Source organism: Ammospiza nelsoni, chromosome 17 (genome assembly GCF_027579445.1).
Source record: "Ammospiza nelsoni isolate bAmmNel1 chromosome 17, bAmmNel1.pri, whole genome shotgun sequence".
Classification (NCBI taxonomy): Eukaryota; Metazoa; Chordata; class Aves; order Passeriformes; family Passerellidae; genus Ammospiza; species Ammospiza nelsoni.
The window spans coordinates 17,228,799-17,251,161 of NC_080649.1; the positions used below are offsets into that span (position 1 = coordinate 17,228,799).

A 22,363-nucleotide genomic window follows, 5' to 3' on the forward strand; every position below is an offset into this window, starting at 1 on the left:
TGCTGAAGGAGCCACCTCTTGCTTTGGTGTGGTCACCATCAAATGCTCGGGGTCACAGGATTCCCTGCAGAGTGGCAGCGTTGGCCTTTGAAGGCCAAGGATCTGCAGGAATTCCTTCAGATGGAACAAAACAAATTGCATTACTGCTTTGGGCTGGAACAATGTGTTGGAGCCTGATGGGGTGTTAGATTTTGCAGGCTGCCAGATGTACAGGGGACTGGCCCTGGGCAGAGGGGAGTGGATGTCCTTTGTCTGGATCAGTGCCTACTCAGAGGTGTGTTTAAAGCTGCTTTTCTGGCAGGACTAGCTCGGTATAAAGCACAGTCCAAACGGGTAGGTGACTGAGGTGGGCTGTTGAGCAGGAAATTGGCAGCAAGAGACACAGAACACAATCCAGGTTAAGGATTGTCCTGGAGAGGGGCCTTGGGAACACCTCAGGGAAGGGCACAGCTAAGGGACAGTGTGCTGCAGCCACTCCCTTCAGTGGCTTCAGCGGAATGTGTCTGCTGTGAAGTCACAGAGGGGGAGACCTGCTTGTGTCTCTGCGGTGACAGCAGTGTGGCTGGAGAAGGCAGACAAAGCAGGGCAGAGTTTTCTCCAAGCAATGTCTCTGCTCCAGAAGCATTTGCTGTTGTTGTGTCATTCCAGACGTGCCTCTACAATGACATGAAATAAGGTTGCAGTAATGACAGGAAAGCACCCATTTACAGGCCATTGAAAAAGGAGATACCAACTCTGCTTTTACCCAAGTTGCTGAGAAAATAACTGAAACTTATCCTCATTCAGCATTCACCTCACTTGTCTTTTTATTTTCAGCTCATTTGTCTTTTTATTTTTGCCTTTTCCTCTCTTTGGAGCACACTAACTTTTAAATACAATGAAAAGGAACAAAATCATCAAAGCAAAAGAAAAGTGTTTCTTAGTAAGGATTCAGCTGAGCTGGGGATGTCTCCCTCCCTGAGAGCCAAGCGCACACACACACCCTCTGAGAAAATGGCAATCTTTGTATCCCCTTTGTACCCGGCTGGGGCAGTCCCTGTGCCCTTTGCCATTGGATGGGTACTCAGGAGCTTCCATTCTCTACTGAGCACCAACTTTTCTGTCCGCTCCCTTCTCGTCCTCCCTCCTTTTGGTCAGGTCTTCAACCCTGCCCCTCTCACTGTGACACTCAACAAACCAACCTGAACAAATGCAAACCACAAATAACACACAGAACCAACAAATTCCATTCTTTTGCTTAATAACCTTTTGGCTTCAGCCAAATGTCACCTCATCTCTCACACCTGCTCTGGTCCTGTGCTCTTCTTACTGAAGTCTAAGTTCTAGAGCAAAAAAGATATTTGCAGTTGTGTGGGCCTCGGTTTCCCTGTCCCAGAGTAAAAGACATCCCAAATCCTTTCCCATGGAGTCTCCTGTAAATTCATGGGTTTTACTTACTCCATGAGTGCTCAGTCAGTGCCCCAGAGCTCTGTGACCGCATGGGCACAGGGCTGTGTTTTAGGAACGTGCTGCCTGGCATTCTGGAGAAAGAAACCTGGAGAAATCCATGCCAAAAGAGCAGCTTGGCTTGAGCCTGCTCTGTGTGGCCCAGCAGCTGTGGATGAGCTCAGAGCAGAGGTGGGGGAGCCACTGTTTGCCCAGTGTGGGCTGGGCAGACGTGCTCCCTCAGAGTCTGTACTTCACTGGGGATCAGTGGAAGATTCTCCTGCATGAACCTTCCTCACAGCAGCTGAAGCTCTCCCTGCTCTCTCTCCTCTCCAGCTGCCATCAGCTGCCCCAAAAGAGAGCTGGTTTGGGGTTTCCCCACCAGAGCTGGTATTTCAGAACTTTGTCGCTCGGGAGGTGTCGGAAATGGTGCTGTCTCTCATGAATAAGGAAAAGGTAAGTGCTGGCACCCAGAGCTTTAACGCTGTGCTGGAAGAGGAGAGTGCTCTCATTCCCTCAGTGTAGAGCAAAGCAAGTTATGTGCTGCAGCACATGCAGAAGAAAATGTCTCAGCACCTTCTTCTGCAAGATGGTGGAAATCTTCCTGTGCTGGGAATTGTCCCCAGATTTTGGCCAGGCGTTGATGGTGTCTATCCCAAAGGAGTTTCCTTCTCTTGAAAGCTCTGGATTGACTGGAATGTTGAGGGCTGTACAGTTCTTACCTGCTCTCATGCTTTGCCTTGGGTCTATAGCACACCCTGTGTGTCCTTGGTTAATCTTGGCTCCTGGTAGGAATCTCTGCCTCTCTCAGCCAGTTTGGCTCCCTTTGTGCAGCTCACAGGCAAAGCTCAGGGGCTGAGCCTTCTGCACTTTATGCTGGAATCACTTCTCATTAATGGCATTGGCCCAGCAGGAACCGTGTTCTGCAAGAGCCCTGCAATCAGAGTGATGGAGCAGAAGCAGTGAGAGGCCTTCAGGTGCCACTTGAGGCTCCTGCTCAGCTTCATCCAGCTCTGCTCAGCTTTTCCAAAAGCAACACAGTGCTCTGCTTTCCCTTTGCAGAAGCACAGCACATCCAAAGCCATGTGCTCCTGGAGGTTTCCACCTTCACCTGAAGAAATTGGCATTGTTTTGCAGTTTCCCAAGAGAGCTGAGAGGGAAAAGTTGAAAATGTCAATTGTGTTCCACTGTAAAGAGGAAAACTTGAGACCATTTGAATTTCAGTCAGGGAAACATTTTCTCAAGTGAGGCTTGTGCCAAGAGTGGGCTGGCAGGAGGAGAGAGGAGGGAGTCCAAATCATCTGGTTTAGACTTTTGGAGAGCATTTTGGTGCTCAGGGGTTGATGATATCATTGTGCTAGAAAATGCATGTGTGCTGTGTCTGTGTACCCCAGAGGGCCGAACCTGGCCTGCTGGTTGCAGGCAGGAATGCCCAGCAGCCCAGCTTGCCTGCACAGGCAGCAGGAAGCCCCGGAGAGCCAAGATTGGCTTTGCATACTGGAACCACACTGTCAGTCAGTGCTGGTCCTGTTTCTCCAGGCAGAAAATGCCTCTGAAGCCCCACGGTCAATAGACACCGCCTGTGTTTCTGTCACTTTTGGCAAGCTGGTTGCTCTCATGGTTTTATGATTCTTGCTTGCTGCTTTGCTGCCCATTTAAATTCTCTTTGCCATCTTCTTGTTTTAGGGATTGTCTTGCTGTGTTCATTCCTTCTTTTGCTTTTCAGGTTTGCTTTTATTCCCAGTAAGACCACAGTGTTTGGTCTCCTGTCTTGCTGCTCTGCCTGCCTGACTGTATCCCCAGAAGGTCCCTACCCAAACCTGATCTGCTGGAAGGGAATTTCTTCCTTCCCCCACAGAAATGTGCTGGTTTGCTTTTAGGTAGCACATTCCCCCTCAGGAACATGACCACTTCATGGCTGTGTGCAGGCAGAAGCCAGCAGGTTTTTTGGCCTTGTTGAACATGCAGGTGACTTGGTTCAGGTGCTGTGTCTCCATCCTGCTGGTGCTGACCTGCTCGGCCCTTCCTTCCCAGCAGGCACTGCCCTACTGCCCCTGGCCAAAATGCTGGAGCCAGAGAGAAGGGATTCAAGTTCAGTCTTGTGAATGATGTGCCTGTGCCTGCTCAGCTGGAAGTGCTTTGGAAAAGGGGCAGGGGAGGGATGTTAGCAGGGCATGGACAGGTCTCCCCTTGTCCTGTTTCCACAAGTGGCAAAATCATAATTTCATGTCTTTGCTGCAGTTTCTTCACGTGGTGAAGGTCTCCATGGAGAGCTCACCTTACTTCCAGCTGGTGAGCTCCAGCGATGCGTACCGTGCCGTGCCGCCGGGCGCCTCTGCCCCTGTGCGCATCCGCTTCACCCCCAGCAAGAACAAGGTGAGGCTGGAGGAGCCAAAGCACACAATGATCTCCACAGCCATTGTTTTCCCTGCACTCTGGCTCCAGCCCATTGCATGCTGTGAGCTGGGCTCCAGGTGTGGGCAGACAGCCTGCAGCCAGTCACACCTTGGCACTGCTGGCAGGCACTGCAGCCAGGCCTGACAGGCTCTGCTTGCCCTCCCTGCACACTGCTGAGCATTGCCAAGGGAAGATGCACGGGAAACAGGATGAAAATGACAGAGGGCTGTTGATAGATGTTGGGCCATCTCTAGGTCCAGTGGAAGGGGTTTCATTCTGATGGAAAACACCGGAGGAACAAAGAGGTCAGAGAGCTTTCCTCCTTCCTGGACTGCCAACAGCTTCCCTGCCTGCCCCTGGGCTGGAGCACAGCCAGTGCTTTTTCACCCCCTCTGTTGTGCAGCCTGTCAGCTGTGCTGTCCCAGAGCACAAGTGAGCATGGCACAGCTGCAGGGCCAGGGCAGAGGATGTGCTGTGCCCGTGAGCCCGGCCTGGCACAGGCACACTGGGCCCTGGGTGCCCTTGGTCAGCAGGAGGTTGCTGAGCTGCAGGGCACTTGGACACCTGCCTGAAGGAGCTGGTGTAGGGCAGGTACAAGCTGCAGGCAGAGCTGTGAGCCCAGAGCCCGTGGCAGTGACACTGCTGGGGCTCTGTCTTCATGCCTGTCCCTGTGCTTGCTCTGTCAGCTGGCACCCATTCCGTGCCAAAGGTGCTTTTGTGGGGAGGTTTGAACAGCAGTGCTGAGGCCCTGGCAAGTCTGATCTCAGTGCTGGGATCTGGAGGGTTCATGTTCTGATCTGGAGGCTTGTTCATACAGAAGGGTTGAGGGCATGGCATGGAAGGGAGGAAGCCTTGCAGGGAAACAAAGAGAGGCCCTTTCCAACAGCATCCTGCTACCTCTTAGCACCGTTCTTCTCCTGACTTGGTTGGACAGGCAAAGTTAGAGGGGAGTTATGAGCCAACTGATGTTTCTGCACCAGGCCAGAGGTGCAGGATGTCTTTGGGTGCAGCTGTTTTCTCCTCTTCCTTTTGCTGCTAAGAGTTATTTGAACACTTTGTCCTATTCTCAGACAGTGGGAATATAGAAGCCTAAAGAGCAATGCCCTGTATTCCCCAGCTCCATGTTGCTTAGAAGGGGCTTAGGAATTCTTTAACATCATTAAAGTTTAGAGTAGAAATGATGGTGGCCTAGGGCTGTTATCTGTATGACCCAAGTGACACAAGAGCTGAATGCCACTGAGACGGATTTTGCAAAGTGCGCAGGTGCCTTTAAAACGTGACATAGCAGTAGAACTTAGTGTTCATTTGAGGGTGCAATAGGTAAATGGATGCCCTTGAAGGGGTATAGGAAATGGTTTTTCTTCTGCCATGGGGATGGCATTAAATGTCCTGTGCTGAGCCAGTTTCTTTTCCTGCAGGATTATTGCCACGAGCTGGTGTGCCTCACTGCAAGGGAAAGGATCGTTGTGCCAATTCGGGCCATTGGTGCCCGAGCTGTGCTGGACTTCCCTGCCCAGCTGGACTTCTCCAAGTGTCCAGTCAAGGTCAGCACCCAGCAGACTCTGCTGGTGCACAATGTCGGTGCCCGGGCAGCTCGGTACCAGCTGAGCACGCAGAGGTGAGGCAGCTCATCTGTCCCTGTGCAAACAGCTTTGGGTGAGAGCAGAGTTGGGAAAGAGCTACAGAAGGAACCAAGCACCGGATCTGCTGCCCTGCAGCCTGGCTGGAAGTGAGCAGGATGGAAGGCATCTGCTCTTGCTTTCAGTGGCCTTGGAGCTTTCTGTGTCCCAGATTTCCTGGAGGCTGCTGGAACATGTTGGGAGCTGGCTTGCACCCTGCTGAGCACAAGCAGCTTCTGAAATGCTTCCTCAGCACTGTCAGCCAAACAGAGCCATTCTCTGGGGGGCCACAGGCACGTGGCTTTGCAGTGGTCCTGGAGGGGACCTCTGGAAATCATCTGAGCAAAGACACTGCTCAAAGCAAGAGCAGTGTCTGGGGGTTGCAAGGTGCCATTGGGAGACATGGACCTGACTTTAGATGCCTTACAAGAAAACAAACATGTCAATGGACCTAGTATAAAAGCAGAAGAAAACAACCTTTTAAAACCCCCTCCATACCTTATCTTTTCTGCCTGTCAGGTGCAGTAGTGATTCATTGAGAGGATGGATCTAACAGGATGAGAAGTGTCTTAAGGAGCAGCTGACAATTAACAGAGAAAAGCCCAAAATTTAGCTTTCCAGGCCCATCTCTTGACAGCGATTTTAATTTGGTTCTTACAGTGTCAGGGATGTCTCCTTCACAGCTCTTCTAGCTGTGGGCTCAGGGAACAGTTTAGTGGTGTTGGCCGAAATTCAGAGGAGTTAAGTTTAGCTGTGGAGCTTGTGTCTTTGGGTCTTGGGGAGCCAGGTGTGTGTGAGAGATGACTGCTACAGCAGGGACAGAGGAGTCTGGTGGGTAGAGCCCAGGGATGGAGGTGATGCGGGGGCTGATTTGCACTCAGTTTTTCAGTCCTGACACCTGAGTCCTGAACTTGGCTGGATCCTCTTCTCCTGATAATTTGAAAAGAAGAAGACACCTTCTTTCTCAGGCAAGCCCTGAAGTCATCCCTGGAATGTTATTCCCATCCTGCCACCTGAAGGCAGGAGCATGTAAGATGGGGCAGGAGTGGGAAGGGAATGGAATGGAAGGTAGTGCTGAAGCCTGGCCAGGGATTCCCCTAACTGGCAGCTTGTCTATTGCGGTGAAATTTCTGGCCAAAGACTAAGAACAGAATGCTGTGCCTTGCCCCCAGCAGGCCCTGATCCCCCCAGCCCCAGCAGAGCTGCAGCAGTGCTGGCATCAGCCCCGGGGCAGATGCAGGAGCACGAGCACTGATCTGGCTCTGGGGCTGCTGGGGCCTTGTCTTTCCTCCCCTCCCTCCAAAGTCTCACGTCCAGCACATGAACATTGCTGGCCCAAGGCTTCTCCATCAGTCAGCAGTGATGTCCTCACCAGTGGCAATGGGAACAGGTCAGCCCATAATTACAGCAAGAGGTCCTGAATGAGCAGAACCTGAAGCGAGTTCATCAGCTGTTACTACTGACATGAACAAAGTTCAGCTTGCCAGATGTTCTCTTTGCTTTTGTGTGTGATGCATTCATCAGCAAAGTCCCCAGAACACATTTGAAGTGACAGATTGACCAGCAACAAAGCACCAAGGCCAGGAACTTTTGTTTCCTCACTGGGGCTGTAGAAGGGCACAAAGCCCAGCAGCTGCTGGGCAGAAGCACATTTCCCCTGAGCTGTCCCTGAGCATCAAAGCACAGAGTCTTGTGTTTATCAGGCAAGAGCTGTTTACCTGGTGACTAAATCCTGATTGCTCCTGTTAAATCCAAAGTGCACCAACGCATCTGCATCATTATTTCCAACACATTGCACAGAGTTTCTCTGCTGGGCCAAGCAAACAGTTACCAGCCTGCATGACAGCCCAGAGTCCCAGACTGCATTGCTGGTAAACACACAGAAACCTCCGGTTCTGCTTCCTTGATGTGCTCCTGCTCATGGTGCTCCATTTAGCTGGGATTGGACCCTTCAGACTGTAAATGGCATCGTCCTTTTGGGTTTCCATGTCACTGTATTGCTCTAGTCTGCATTTGCACTCTTTCAGAGTTTTGATTACTCCTCTTCTTAGAGCAGCTTTCATTGAAATGCCTTTAAAAGTTGCCCTTTTTAAGCTAAATCATGATGATTTCAAGGTAAAATAAACCAAAGAAGCACACTGCAAATTCAACAGGAACTATTCCTTGGTCTTCAGGGAAAAGTTCCTTCTCCCTGTCTGATTCCTAGGCTGTAATCTCCCAGGACAGGGAGTGCCCTACCATTTGCATCTCTTGAGATGGGATTTGTAGGCAGCAGGAAAAGAGAAATTCCTGAGGCAGTCAGTGTCAAGTTGTGCATGCAAATAGCTCTGAACCCTCTCTGTGCTTTTCACAAACCAATCTCTGATGGGATTGCTGGCAGTGGGAGCCTTGAGCCTCATTGCAGAGAGCTGGATGCAGAGTATGGGGAGCTGAGGCCATTTTACCCCCAGGGTCTTGTGAGGGCTGGATCTTGTCAGCAGTGGCTCAGTGGCTGTTTGTGATCCTGTCTGTTCTGTCTCTTGTGCTGCCTGTGCTTGGTTTGCTCCCTGCTTGCCCAAGGGAGCTGCAGTGCAGCAGGAATCTCATGGCCAGGCGTCCCCAAGCCTGACCCCTCTCTCTGTGTTGCAGTCCTTTCTCTGTGGTGCCGGCCACAGGAGCTCTGGGCGCTGGTGACACCGTGCAGGTGACAGTGGCATTTCACCCGCTGGCCAGCGGTGCCCATTGCGGCTCCCTGGCCGTGTGCTGCAGCTCAGGTGAGTGCTGGGCCCTGCAGGGCACAGGACAGTTCTGCACATGGCTCCCTGCTGTCCCATCCCCTGCATTGCCTCCAGAGGTGCCTCCCCTGTTCAGCCTTACCCCAAAGCAAACTGAGAACTCCTTGGTGTTTAGGGGCTTGAGAAAGGCAAAGATTTTTGACTGCTGTTTTGCTGGGACTTGCTGAGTGGAGGAAGGAGGAACTCTGATTCTCCACTACCATGTAGCTATGCCTGGGTGAAGTTTTATTTGGTTCCTGGGCAGTGCTGTAGGTGAGGTCTCCATCAGACTCTCTCCAATGCAATGGATTTCTTGCACACCTCTGTCCCATATGCTGCTTCTCCATTGGCTTGTCACAGGCCCTTTTTCTGTGTGGCCCTTACACATAGATGTAGTTTCTGCCTAACAACATTTTCAGGCCCTCAAGTTCCTTTTTTGTGACAAATCAAAACGAATTTTTCCCTGTCCCCATTTCCCAGGCTGTTCAAGCTGTTGCAAACCTCTCACATCTATCTCCCATTTGATTTCTAGACTGAGGGATCCCATTCAGTAGAATGTAGAAACTGCTCTGTACTCACTAATCTTTCCTTTTGTCCCTTTCTTATTTGATTTGAAATGCTCCAGCTTGGTTTTTCAGATCAGAACAATATAAAATATTTAAAGTCTGATGTGCCTGTGGGTTTGGACAGGGAGATGATTTTCACGGTGCTCATTCTGTAGTGGTTTGTCACATTGCAGAGCCAGGCTGGTTGTGTTTCCTCACCTGTGTCCCCTCCTGCTGTGGGCTGTCACTTCACTTGTTCCTCTGGGCCTCCTTTTGCTGCCCACCTGCCCCCAGGCATATTTGCTGGTCAGCAAGAAGGGATCCAAGGGATCAGGAGAGACAGGAGTCTCCTGGGATGCCCGGGGAGAGCCTGGGCAAGGCGGGACTGAGCAGGGCTCCTCAGCCCTGTCACCTGAAGGACTTGGATGCAGAAATCCTGGTGATCTGAGTGGGTCACCGGAGCACATGGACCAATCTCCCTCTCCATCCTGTCCCCTTGGGGCCAAATCTCTACAAACACCCTCAGAAATAAGGTGTTTTAGGAGGTGCCCAGGACATCCTCACGCTGTACACACAGAGCTGAAGGATGTGATCAATGGGGTGGTCCACAGAAGTGTTCCTTCAGCGCAAAACTGGGACACTTTCTTCTGTGCCCTGTGCTTTGCTCTGTCCCTTGTGCTTCCATCAGCCAGTGAGCTGAGCAAAGACTCCCCTTTGCTTTGTTCCAGGTGAAGAAAGAATCCACACAAAGCTCCAGGGAGAAGCTGTAGATATCAACGTTGGGCTGAGCACAAATTCCGTGGAGCTTGACAAGACTTTCACCACCATGTCAAGCCACAGAACCCTGTTCATTGAAAACAGGAGTAACATCACAGCCCACTTCCAGTGGAAGGCTTTTGCTACTGAGGAAGAAGAGAATGAAGCGAAGAGGAGGTTGGTTTGAAAGATGCATTTCAGTGAGATACAGGCCCAAGACTGAAACTAACGTGTGGCCTCAGGGGATGTTGGTGCTTTTGAATGGTTTAGGCCAAGTGAACCATGCCCAGCACTGGGGTGTGTGTCCCTGGGCTTCAGGAGCTCAGCACTCAGCATTCCAGGTCATTTATACTCCAACCAGGGATGGCATTTTGGGAAGGAAAGGTTGATTGGGATGACTGGATTTCCTCAGGTTCTAATTGGGCTCTTGTCTCTCTAACCTTCTTTCTACATGATCTGGCAACATCCTTAGACATTTCCTGAGTTGCCAGTCCCTCTTTCCAAAGGTGATACACCCTCTTTTTTCCCTTTAGTTCCTTCAAAATCTCCTTGCCTTGCGGGCTGGTAGTGTGTCCCTGTGCTGCTGTCAGAGAGGTTTTGTGCTCTCAGAGCAGAGAGGATTTTTTGTGAGAGAAGATAGTGCAGGATCCTTTCCCTCTCAGGACATTCTAGTGCCATGCACTGGGATGGGATCCAAAAAGCTCTGGCTCATGAAAAGGTCTCTCCAGGAGTTTGCTGTCTCCCTCCTGCACAGCAAAGTTCCTTCCCCTCTCAGAGCCTCTGTTTTCATGCATATTGCATATAAAAACTTGAATGTCCCTGAAGGGATTCAGTGCCTGAATTCATCAATTTCCTGTGGAAGTGCTCTGGGATGCTCTTGTGAAAGGCAGAGTAGGGAACGGGGCAGGTCCAAACTGGAAGAAACAAAGAGTGATGCTGGTAACACGTAGCTGCAAGCCAGCTTTGTCTCCCCTTGCCAGGGAAATGCTGCAGTGGGTGCTCTGTGATCTTTCTGTGCCCCCCCGAGCAGCTCAGTGGGAGGAAAAGCCACTAGAAATGGCTGGTTGATTCTCCCTCAGCTGTGGCAGAGGCTTTGAGGCAGGAGGCTCTCTGGAGGGATGCTGGCTTTGCAAACCTCTGCTGAGCTTGCAAGTGTGGAGTGAAACTCCCTGCTGGGCCAGGGAACAGCAAGTTGTCCTCTGATCCCTGTGGGACCCTCGTGGCTTGGGCTCAGCCTTTGCTGGGGAGCTGCTGCTGCTGCTCCTCCTCAAGTGCTTTGCTCTCCTGTGCTCACACATCTCTCTGCAAATCTGTGGCTCATGAAACCATCTGCTGGCCTTGTCTCTCCCTGGGGCTGCAGGCAGTGTTTGCTGCGGCCGCCCAAAGAGGTGTCCCAGGAAAACTTCCCAGAGGAGAAAGAAACAGAGAAGGTGAAGGGCTTTTGTGGGGATCACAGTGCCCTCCTGAGCAGCATGGACCAGGAGAAGATGGTAAAGGTGCAAGAAGACCCCATGCTGTTCTCTGATGACATTTTTTTCCTTGAGCCAATGATAAGTGATAGCTGAGAACATTCTCTTCCTCCTCCTCCTCCTCCTCCTCCTCCCATCCACCCTACTCCCTACACCCACCCCTTCCCCAGCTGTGGTCACTGGGCAGATCCTCAGCTGGCCCCATGTGCTGGCAGGGAGGACATGGAGTTTCTGGTGAGGCTGCAGGGCTCGCTGCTGAAAGCATTTGTGCCCTGCAGGCTCCAGGCAGGGCTGGGAGCCTGACAAAGCCCAGCTCTGCTGCCAGGCTCGAGCTCAAGGCACTGCCTGCATGCCCTGTCAGTGTCCCAGGGAGCAGTTCTTGTAGGCAGGGGCTCCCCCCACACGTGGGGCTCAGCAGAGGCTGCTGGAGCACTGCCAGCTCACACACTGACCTGAAGCTTGCAATTGTTCCCTGGCAAAAGGAGGCCAAATTCAGCCCAAGGTTCATGACAGAAATGCCCTCCGGTAACCATGCCTTGCACTATTTCTGAGTGTCCCTTCCAGTGTCATCTGTGAGCCTGGACACCAGGGTGGAAGGTTGAAATGGGCCTTTGGAGTTGTCCTGCACACAGGGACAGAAAACCTTTTCCTTTTCTGGTGGTGCAAGCAAACTGCCACATGCTCCCATCAACCAGAGCCTTGATTCTGAGTACTGGCATTGTGAGAGATGATGAATGCCTGGTTTCTGCACAGTGGAACATCCTTCTCATCTTGGAGTAAACCCTAGAATAATCCCAGCCTCTGCTTTCTTTCAGTAGAGGTTAAACTAATATTTTTATTTCCAAGGAAGGGGATCATGTTCTCTTCTTGGTTACAGCTATGGTCCATCTAAGGCCAAGAGCCAGCAGGGCACAGTGGCAGTTGCATCCCACTGTAGCTGACAGCAGCATGATGTGCCCAAGAGCTTGTGTCAGAGCAGCAGGAATATTGTGGAGAGTGGGAGCTGATCAGCTGAGCATTGAGAGCTGTGTTGGGCTGGGTTTGGAGTGTTTCCTTGGCTCCTTGTGCTGTTCACTCATCACTGATGCTCTAAACAAAGGCTTACAGGAGGGTGGTGAAAACAAGCAATGTGAAGTTTGCAGAGCAATGTTTTGCTGTCTCTTTCTGCTGCAGGAGGGAGAAATCGGGCCGAATTATTCAGCTGAAATCAAGGTGACCTTCAAACCCCTGGAAGCACTGGAGTATGGAAGTGTGGCTTACTGCAGCATCTCAGGTGCAGCTCCTTTGCCCTGCCTCTCTCCCCCTCAGTGAAGCCATGGTGCCAGCCTGAGCCCACTGGGCTCCCATGGAAGTGCTGGGAAGGGTCCCTGGTCAGCAGGGCAGTGCTGGCACATCCCCCCTGGCCCTGCAGCTCCCAGGGAGTCTCCCGTGCCAGGCCAGGGCTCAGAATGCTGTGTGTGCCTGAGTGATCCCAGAACAGCCCAGGCAGTGCAGGGAGAGGTTTTCATGCCGTGGCTTTGCCAGCATTCCCTCAAAGGCCAGAGAGCTCCAGAGCAGAACAGCTTCAGTGAACAAGCACTCAGCCCCTGCAGGCCCCTGGCCTCCAGGATGGCTCCATTTGCCATGGATCCATCATCAGGAAGCAGGAGCTGAGTTAGAAATGGGCTCCCTGAGCCTGGACCACCTCCAAGTGCCCAGACAGCAGCAGAGCAGAGGGGGCTGAGCCCACTGAGCCCGGGCTGTTGGTAGAGGGAGCAGCCTTGGCCAGCAGCTGCTTCTCTCCCTGTGTGGCAGTTGTCACCTTGCAGCTCTCAGTCTGTGGCAATAGAAGACAGTGCTGAGTGTCACAAGGGGAGCACTTGGGCAACAAAGTCCTGTGCTCCTGGGCCAGGGAGTTTGGCAATTGCCAAACTCTGTAGGAGCTTTGTGCCTGCACTGAATGGATTTCAAAGCTCCTCTAGGTGCATGGGAAGGAAACCACAGAATCACAGTATGGTAAGGATGGAATGGACCTTAGAGATCATCTAGTCCCAAGGCCCCTACCATGGGCAGGAACACCTCCCCATAGAGCAGGGAGCTCCAAGCCCCATCCAGCCTGGCTTGGAACACTTTCAGGGCTGGAACCTCCACAACATCCCTGGGGAACCTGCTCCAGTGCCTCACCACCCTCACAGGGAAAATTTCTTCCCGAATATCTCACCTAAATCTCCTTTCTCTCCATTTCTACCCATACCTCCATGGCCTGTCACTACAGGCACCAGAGATGTTTTAAACTCAGCAAACTGGTGGCTCAAATTGGAAAGCAGCCCAGGGAATGGGTTAGAAATTGCAAGTCAGCCTCAGGGGATATGTCCTGAGGGAAGAGAAGGGTCCATATCTTCTCCTGCAGCATCAGGAGCTGGTTGCATCCAGCTCAGAGTCAAGGTCTAGCACTGAGGCAGCCTGGAAAATCCAGTGGAGCAGAGGGAATGATTGTACTGCAATGGACATCTCTCCCCAGGCTGTGAGAGCAGGCTGCCCCTGCAGCTCAGAGGGGAAGGCCAAGGACCCTTGGTTGAACTCAGCTCTCCTACTCTGAACCTTGGGAACGTTTTCGTCAACACCCCCCATGTCTGTGAGGTGAGCAGCAGGGCTTGGGATGGATCCTGATGGCTCCTGAGGCAGCAGCAAGCCTGGTGCAGCTGTGGACTTGCTGCCAACCTGGGCAGCTGTGAGCAGGGAATATTTGATGGACTGCTCAAATCTGGGGGGTCACAAAGGTGTGTCAGTTGTTCCTGAAGCCCCAGTCCCTGCTTTTGGGCAGCCTTCCTTAGGGATCAGCTGGGAGGCTTCCTGCAAAACAACCCCTTGGCACATGAAACCAACACTGGCTCCCAAAGCTGCATGTTCAGAGGCTTTTGTGGCAGTGCCAGACACAAGGCACCTTTGGACTGGGCTCTGCAGAAGCAGCTGCACCAAAGTGGCTGCCTTTGAGCTTCAGCCCACTGCCAACAGCTGCCAGCCAAGTGTCTTCTGCTTATTGCTGCAATCACAGGAAATCCTTGGGAGTTCTCTCCCTTGCTGACCAGTCCCTCACCACACTTCAGCCTCGGTGCATCTCTGGCTCTAGAAAGAGAAAAGTGTTCCTGGGAATAAAGCAAAGGGGTTTTCTACCTATTTGCCTCTCCCCCAGTAGAGTCAAGCTTGCAAAACTTCATGAGGCACTGCATCATGGCAGACACTTTGAAAAGCTTGGCTGTGGATGGGAAAGACACGCTCAGTTTTGTCACCAAAAGATGGTGCTGTCTGCACGTTTTGATGCTGATGCCTCATTCTCAAGGTATTGTTTTCATGGTCTGGGAAAAGGTGAATGAGCAGATGGTGCTGTTGGAGCTGTGCTCACTGGGGCAGCAGCAGCTCTGGGGTGATTCCCTAGGCAGCTGCAATCAGCCCACGTTGCTCTCAGCGCCAGCTCTCAATGTGCTTGGTGCTGCTGGGCAGAGGGGCACTGCTCTGTGCCCATGGGATAAGCCCAGGGTGACTGCAGTTCTGTGGAGTTGCCACTGCTCTGCATGAAAACCCAAAGGCAGAACTTGTCCTGTTGTATCTTTGGACTTGTGCCATTCAGCAGCACAAAGCATCTTCTGCCTTTTCTGGGTGTTCATTGCATCATTAGACAATAACTCACAAGAAGGGAAGATTCCACACGTATTTCCATTTTGCTTTCTTGCTGCTGCAGGTGAAACTGATGAACCAAGGAGCTATTGATGCTCCCTTCACCTGTCTCCCTTCAGCCACCAACCTGGGCTTGCTCTTCAAGTTTGCCCCCGAGGAGGGCATCATTGCAGCAGGTGGGAGCCAGGCTGTGCAGATCTCCTTCAGTGCTGGGGAGCTTTGAGGAGGAGTTCCAGTTCAGTGTGGCTGGATCTCCTGTGCCTGCCATCCTGACCATCAAGTAAGGACCCTGGGAGCTGGGTGGGCACATCTGTGGCTGTCTCTGGGACATCCCCCACCTGCCTCCTTTTGGGGTGGAGCAGAGGAAAAAGGTGTTTCCTGAGGTCTGAATCTCTGCTCTGCCGCTGGCATTTCTTTAGTGTCAGGCTGCCTCCTGCCCTGTGTGGTAGCCGGGAGCTGGAATGACTCGTCCCTGCAGGGATCTCCCTGTGCCTTGGGCCATGGCAGGCAGTGGGATGGATCAGCTTTGGGCAGCAGCTGCTCTGGGATGTCCCACCTGAACACCCAGCAAGGCCCCCAGGGCTTTGCAGATGGGCCAGCCTGGCTGATTCTGCAGCAGCAGCAGCAGTGTTTGTAAAACCTTGTGTGAATAATCCCTGCCAGATGGGCAGCAGCAGCCTCAGCTCACCTCTCATGGCCATGCTGTGGGGCACAAGCTGTGCCCCCAGCTCCTGTGCTCAGAGGGCTCTGGTGCCTCCTTTGCACAGCCAGCAAAGCGCTGATGTGGGAGTCAGGAACTGTGCCAAGGACTTGGGCACCATCCCGTGGGCTGGTGCCATGGCAAGAGACAATCCTGGCCCAGCCACAGGGAGAAGGGCGGATCATAGGGGAGGCAGAGCTCAGTGCTCAGCACCACAGCAGCGTGAGGCCTTGTCCCTGCCAGCCTGAGCCATGTGCTGCAGGATAATGGAGTGGAAGCAGGAGAGCTGATGCTGGCTGCTCTGCAGCTTTGGAGCTGGGCTGCTGCTCTTGGGCGGCACTGGCTCAAGGCAGTGAAGAAATGAAAGCAATCTGCACTGGATGATACCAATGAGATAAGGGAGACGGGTAAAGAAGAACAAGGAAGCTATTCCTTAGCAAGAGAAAAGTGGTGAGCAGGTGCGCCCATAGTGGAGAAACAATGATGCTGCCTTTGTTTTTGGAGGAAAAGTGCTGCTTTTTTCATTTGGAAATCCAGAGGGAACCTTTCACCATCAAATAATTGATTCTCCTCTGTCCCTCCCCCAGAATGGCCATGGGGTGTTTGTGCATAAGCAGCTTTCTCCTTGAGCAGGGGCAGGTGTCTCTTGTTGAGATGTGCAGAGCAGAGCCAGGGGCAGTCCTGTGAGTACAATAGAGGACACAGTTCACTGGTTCTTGATTTTGAACCAAAAGGCAGAGTGGGCACTGATTGGTATCAACCATGAAATCAACTGGTGAATGTTGTGCAGCTTCAAGTGCTGATTTCAGTGGATGTTGGTGGCTTTTGGAGTGTGTCTGCTGAGTTCAAGGGCAGGTGAGGTGCTGTGCTAGATTCAGGACAGCCAAGTTTGGTTGTTGAAGCTCTTGCTCTTGGCTGTGCCAGCTGGTGCACTGCTGACAAGCTGGTCCTTTCCTGTAGGATTCATCTGTGCCCTGGGTAGAACTGTTGCTGCTCTTTTCAGAGGATGTTTGGCAATGCCCTGGATTCGTGTCTCAGAACAGTGTCTGTAATGATTGTGTGGGTCAAACTCTCTTGAGAAAGCTCCTCCATGGGAACAGCAGTTGCAGCTCAGAAGGAGCAAAGCAGGGAAGCTGTGGCTGGAAGGGCTGCTTACAGAAGTTAGTGGGGACACCTTGATGTCCATGCCATTGCAGATGGGGAAACTGAGGCACGGAGCCATGTCTGGGTGTGTGTTCAGGGTCCTTCATGGGACCCCCAGCAACCCGGGGGCTTCTCCTGCCTGCCCTGTGCCCAGAGCCCATCAGGGGCTGTTGGCTGCTGCCCCTTGGCTGGAGCTGCCTCCTGTGCCCAGGGCCCTGTGCTGAGCACACGGGGCTGTGTTGGCTGGAAACCCCGGGTGCCCTGAGCCCGGGTTTTGTGCCCCCGAGCCACGACAGCCGCACCTTTGCAATGCCTTTAACCGAGCCATTGCCTGCTCTGTCCTCGGCCTGCAGGGGCAGCGTCACTGCACCGAGTTTACACTTCGACCTCGCTGAGCTCGACTTCGGGGACATCTCCTTTGGTGAGTGTTCCCTGGGCTGGGACACAGCCTCAGGGATGTGTGCCTTCCAACAGAAAAGCATCCCTCACTCCTGCCCTGCCCCAGCAGCCTCTTCAGGCTGTGAACTGCAGAGCTGCTGCTGCTGCTGCTGCCTCAGGGGTCATTTTGCCATTGTGACATCCAGTGGAAGCAAGGAATAGAAAGGCAGAATTTTCTGGTGTCTCTGTGCTGCTTTAAAAGACAGATGTCTGCCAAGGAAGGTGGGAATCTTGCTGCAATGGAAAGATGAGCCCCTCCCTCCAAATGATTATCGCTTTGAAATGACAGGGCTCCCAGGCAAAACTGTGGGAAAAGGAATAACAGTTCTTTGCTAGACTGTCTCAGGAGAGCACAGACAAGAAGGCAAGGACAGACATTTCCCAGATGCCAGGTCCTGTTTTTCCCCTTTGGTGGAGGTCTGGTGACAGCAGGAGGAGCTGTGGGCTCTGGCAGGGCAGGGATCCCCCCCAGCCGGTGCGGGAAGGGAAGGGAAGGAGGAAATGCTCCTTTTGCAAAGCCCCAGAGGGCAGGGGGATGCGGGCAGTGCCCAGCAGCAGCAGCAGCAGCAGCAGCGGGGCAGGCAGGCAGGGTCGGTGCCAGCGCTGAGCTGCAGCCAGGGCAGCCCCGGGCCAAGCACAAACCTCCCGCAGCAGCAGCGGCCGAGCTGCGACCCCCGAGCGGGAGGAAGGGAAGCTCCGCTCCCTGCCCAGCCTCAGCTCCCACTGCACAGCCGCCCACGGCATCACGCCACAACTCCCAAGAACCCCCAAGGGAAAAGCCCAGCCCAGGGCCAAAACCCCCCAAAACCCCCCAGAACCCCTGTCCCCCTTCCCAGACCCAGGGCAACGTTCACTGCCAAGCCTAAAGCCAGAACAATGAAGTTCATGAACTTCTGAAGGAAACTCATTGCCTTTCTTGAGCTGCTTCTTCCCCAGCCTGCATCACCACGGAGACGCTTGTCAAGTTGACTTTGGAAGGAATGAAAGAAGAAAGGCAACAGATGGAAATATGGGTGTGAAGCAGGAGACTGATCCTGTTGAATCCAATTTCATGCCTAAGGGCTCTTTGGCTGAAGGCAGCTGTTGTATCTTTGCTTCTTTGTAACTGTTGACTGTTGTCTGCATGTGCTGGCCTCAGTCTCGTTGGAGGTTTTGACATCTGGGTTTGTCCTTTTTGTGCCTCTCTTGCCTCCCTGCTGGAGTCCCTGCTGGAGCTGGCAGTGGTCACTTGGATGGGCACAGAGAAGCTCTGGGCTGCAGCTGCAGTTGTTTTTCCTCCCCATCTGTGTCCCAGTGACTCCTGGTGAGCAGGCCTGGAGAGAAGTCTCCTCCCCACAGAGCTGGCCCGCCCAGCCAGATGTGCAGTGCAGAGCAGGCTGTGGCTGCTCTGCGCGCTCTGCAGGACATCCCCACCATGAGTGGCTGTATCTCTGGCTTTGCAGGATGGAAAGCAAATCTCAGAGCCAAAGTGAGGTAAACCCTTGCAGGCAGCACTCTCAGTGAGCAGCACGGCTGTGATGTCCCTGTTTGTGGGCTGAGGTGGGACCTGGTTCCTGATTGCTAATCTCAAAGCAAGGCTCGGCTGTGCCCCCAGCTGAGTGGGCTCTGAGCTGTCACGTGCTCAGTCTGTTTGGCCCAAAGCAAGAGATGCCTTAAGGATCCTGCAGAGAGAAGCTGCATTAGGGAGCATTGCATCACGTTCTAGTTGCTGATCCCATCCTCACTTTCTTTTGCTGTAGCTTCTTCTCACTGACAACTCACTCTTTATATGTCTTGAAAAAGGTGGGAGTGTTGGCAGGCTGAGCAGGGAATTGGACAGCTTGAATTCTCAGAGTAAATGCTGGGTCTGGGTGCACACTCATCACTGAGAGAGAACTGGTGCTGGTTTGGGGCAGGTGAGGGAGCTCGTCCCCATCACAAAGAGAGAAGCTTGCAGTGTTCAGCAGGGCTAGGAGTGGGCATTTTCAAGGCTGCAGTCTGGAATCTGTGTCAAAGGGAACTAAGTCACGATTAATTCCTCACGCAGCTTCTGGGTGAGCTGTAGTTCAGAAAATAAAGAGCTCCACTCCAATGCCACTTGGATCCTGCCAGGATCTTGCCCCCAGGATCATGGCCTGCTGGGGGCCTGAATGGATATTTGTGTCCTTGCCCAGGCTTTCCCTACACGCAGCGCTGCCGCCTCACCAACAGCTCCGCGGTGCCCCTGACGTTCCAGCTCCTCATGTCGGACGATGGCACGCAGCCGGCTGTGGACAGCGTGGATCAGATCCGCAGGGACACCGACCTGGCCTGGAGCAAGGGAATCCATTTCCGTGTGGAGCCCAGGGAGTTCACCATCAATCCCAGCGGAGGCACCATCCTCCCCCAGGGACACCGGGACATCGAGGTACGGCAAGAGCCCAGCCACAGCCGCTGCAGCACCAGGGCTGGAGCTGCACTGCAGGGTGGGAGGGCTTTAGCTCTGGTGCCAGCTTGGAGCATGCTGGCACGGAGAGATCTGCACTGCTGGGAGGCCTCTGCTGGCTGGCTTAGTCGGGATGTTCCTCAAGGAGCACTGTTTGCTTTCCAAAATCATATGCTGAGCTCACAGACCTTATGGTCAAGGCCTGAAACCATTCTTGTGTTTTTGAGAGCAATTGATTTGATTGCAACGGGGCAGAGCAAGGATGAGGGCAGAAGGTGGCTGTTAGAGAGATGTCATTGTATCAAGCAGTGAGCTTTTCTTCTTGGTGTCATTTCCCCCCTCCTGGGGAGCAGAATGATTTGTGTTCATTGCAGGAAGCTCCAGTGGAGACAAAAAAATCTGCAGCCATGTGTAGCGGTTCAAAGTTATTGTATTGATTCCTTGTTAAGTGGTTTGTTCTGTTGTACCCCGTGTTGTCCCCGAGTTAGTTTACCCCTGGGTTTTAGCCTCCCTCAAAGCTGTCCCTCATGCCATTCCCTGCCCCTTGTTCCAGCTCTTTCCCTGCCTGTCAAACCCAGCCCCTTTTGTTCCCCAACTTTCTTTGCCAATTTAACCTGGAGCCAATCCCTGTCTGCAACGCCCCTTTTGGAATTCCCCTGTGCCTGGAGGTCCCATTGGCCCAAGTGAGCCATCCTCCCCACCCTCCTACCCAAAGTGGCCCCAGACACTTGATGTAATCCCCTCAGTGCTCCCCTGAGGATTCCCTTTTGGTTTGCTGTTTGTATCCACCCCCTGATTTGTGTCTGTACAAAAGCCCTTGCACAGGAGTGTCCAGGGCTCTTTTGGCTCTGATCCTTTTGCTTGGAATAAACCTTTCTTGTGTAATTTCAAGACACAGATCCTCCTCCTTTCTCCTGTGCCTGGTCCCGTTGGTGGCTTGTCTCTTGCAGTGTAGAGCAAGAGGCTCTGAGGGTTCTGCCTGTGGTCAATGCCCACCCTGGGGCAGTTCTGAGGGTTCTGCCTGTGGTCAATGCCCACCCTAGGGCAGTTCTTAGGGTTCTGCCTGTGGTCATTGCCCAGCCTGGGGCAGTTCTGAGGGTTCTGCCTGTGGTCAATGCCCACCCTAGGGCAGTTCTGAGGGTTCTGCCTGTGGTCATTGCCCAGCCTGGGGCAGTTCCCCACTCCTGGCGTGGGGCCGGAGTTCTCAGAGCCAGCCCGGGCTCGGGGTCCCAGGGCAGCCATGAACTGCCCAGCACCTGCTGGGCCACACTTTGCCCTCAGCCTCCTGCTGTAAAGCTGAACTCATTGTGCTCAAGTCAGATTTCCTCGGCATGGATGTCTTTGTAGTCAGATGAGAAATTGGCCCCTTAATTTGAATGCAGTGGTGCATGGAGCTGTAGTCTAATGTTTTAATGTAGCTGACCTGTGCCCTGATAGCAAGGTGTATTTAACAAATGTGGTATTGCCAGAAGGCTTCTGTTACTCTGAGACTGTGCTCTACACATGGAGCAGCAGAAGAATGAAGGGCAAATCCTCCCTCAGGAACTGGAGGATATCACCCGTGGGTAATGAGCTTTGGGAAGGAAGAATTGACTGTTCTTCTCTTCCACCAGGTGACCCTGTGCTCCAACACGGTGATGGAGTTCTACCGGAGATTGCTGGTGGACCTGGAGGGTATTGGCAAGGGAGTGGCATCCCTGATCATCACAGCCAGGTACCAGCCCTTGTCTGGCCTCCCCCAGGCACTGCCTTGCCCAGGCTGTGCTGGCTGCAGCTGCCAAGGAGAAGTGCTGCTGAATGCCCTCATGTTGTGCCAGCTGGACACGAGAACAGCAGTGCTTGGGCAGCAGCCCGTGGTGAAAAGCACGTTTGCTCGCACCCCAGCACGGTCCTGGGCCCTCTTCTAAAGGCACCAGGAATGATATCATTGATTGGCCTTGTTTTTGGTGCTTGAGGTGGAACAAATTTCCTGAGGGCCTCCTCTCCTTCAGGCTGCAAGAGGTGGAGTTGTGCTGGCTGTGAGCACCGTGCACTGGTTTGGGCCACACCAAGCAGCTGCTGAGAGTCAGGCTCTGCCTCTGTCCATGAGGGCACATGGCAGAGGGGAAGTGGCTCCCAGCAAGAGTGGGGAGGGCAAGGTGTGACAAGGGGAAAGCAGCCCTTGATGTGGCAGGTCAGCTCCAGTTTTTGTCCTTCCCTCTGCTTCCCATTTTGAGCTTTAATGTTGTCAGAGTTGAGAGCAAAAGTCGTTGTTGCTGCAGCAGAATTCCATGCTGCTGTGCTGCTGTGGGTGTCAGTGTGATGCCCAGAGGGATGCAGCTCCCTGGTGCTGTTCCCTGTGCCAGGCAGAGCCATCCAGGCAGTGCCTGGGCTGCCACTGTGTACAGCAGGTGGAGCTGGGGCCAGGCAGTGCCTGCAGCTGTGCAGTGAAGGAGCCAGGGAGCTGCAGGGCCTGGCAGGGGCTGATCAGCCCCTCTGTGGGGCAGCTGCTGTCTCGTGCCCTCCAGGGCTGGGGCAAAGAGCTGAGTTCTCAGGCAGGGCAACAGCACCATGGCAGAGAAGGGAGTCAGTTTTACTGAGACCCTGGAGCTGTGTGTTCCTTGAGCCTTAGGGAGCACTGATCCTTGTTGGGAAGGCTCCCCCAGAGCTCGTGGGTCACTGGCACTGTTGCAGGAGTCCTTGCAAGCCTTCTTGGGTAAAGGAGGGGCTGAGGCAGCTGTGGGGCAAAGTGCTCTGCCTGGGGCACTTGGCAGCCTCTGGGTGCTGCCTCTCAGGGTTTGCCCCTCCTTGACAAGACGTGGGAGTGGGAAGAGGTAGAAGGCAATTTATCCCTGTAGGGCTCTTCAGTATGCATTTGACAGTGACCAATGGGTTCTGCTCCATTTCACAGTCTTTGGGGGTAGGCATTCTCCATTCTCTCAGTATCTCTGATTGTCCTGGGCTCATCTCTTTGCCCAGATGACTCGTTCCTGAGCTCCAAGTGTCCTCCCCAGTGGTGCTGTGTGATGAGTGCCACCTGAAGGTGCCCTACGAGAGGAAGATCCTCATTAGGAATCCCAG

The 22,363-nt window shown here is 53.3% G+C and overlaps 1 protein-coding gene across 1 annotated transcript; it reads left to right on the forward strand.

Annotated features, from left to right (window-relative positions):
• The first annotated feature begins 1,851 nt into the window (after positions 1 to 1,851).
• LOC132080780 (hydrocephalus-inducing protein homolog) lies at positions 1,852 to 21,325 on the forward strand. Its single transcript, XM_059484060.1, has 13 exons — positions 1,852 to 1,881; positions 3,667 to 3,801; positions 5,241 to 5,440; positions 8,070 to 8,194; positions 9,468 to 9,672; positions 10,856 to 10,985; positions 12,138 to 12,237; positions 13,465 to 13,583; positions 14,683 to 14,794; positions 16,673 to 16,882; positions 19,053 to 19,285; positions 20,917 to 21,017; positions 21,295 to 21,325. Exons 1-13 carry the CDS (start codon positions 1,852 to 1,854, stop codon positions 21,323 to 21,325), a joined length of 1,731 nt encoding a protein of 576 aa, XP_059340043.1.
• Positions 21,326 to 22,363: the final 1,038 nt, after the last annotated feature.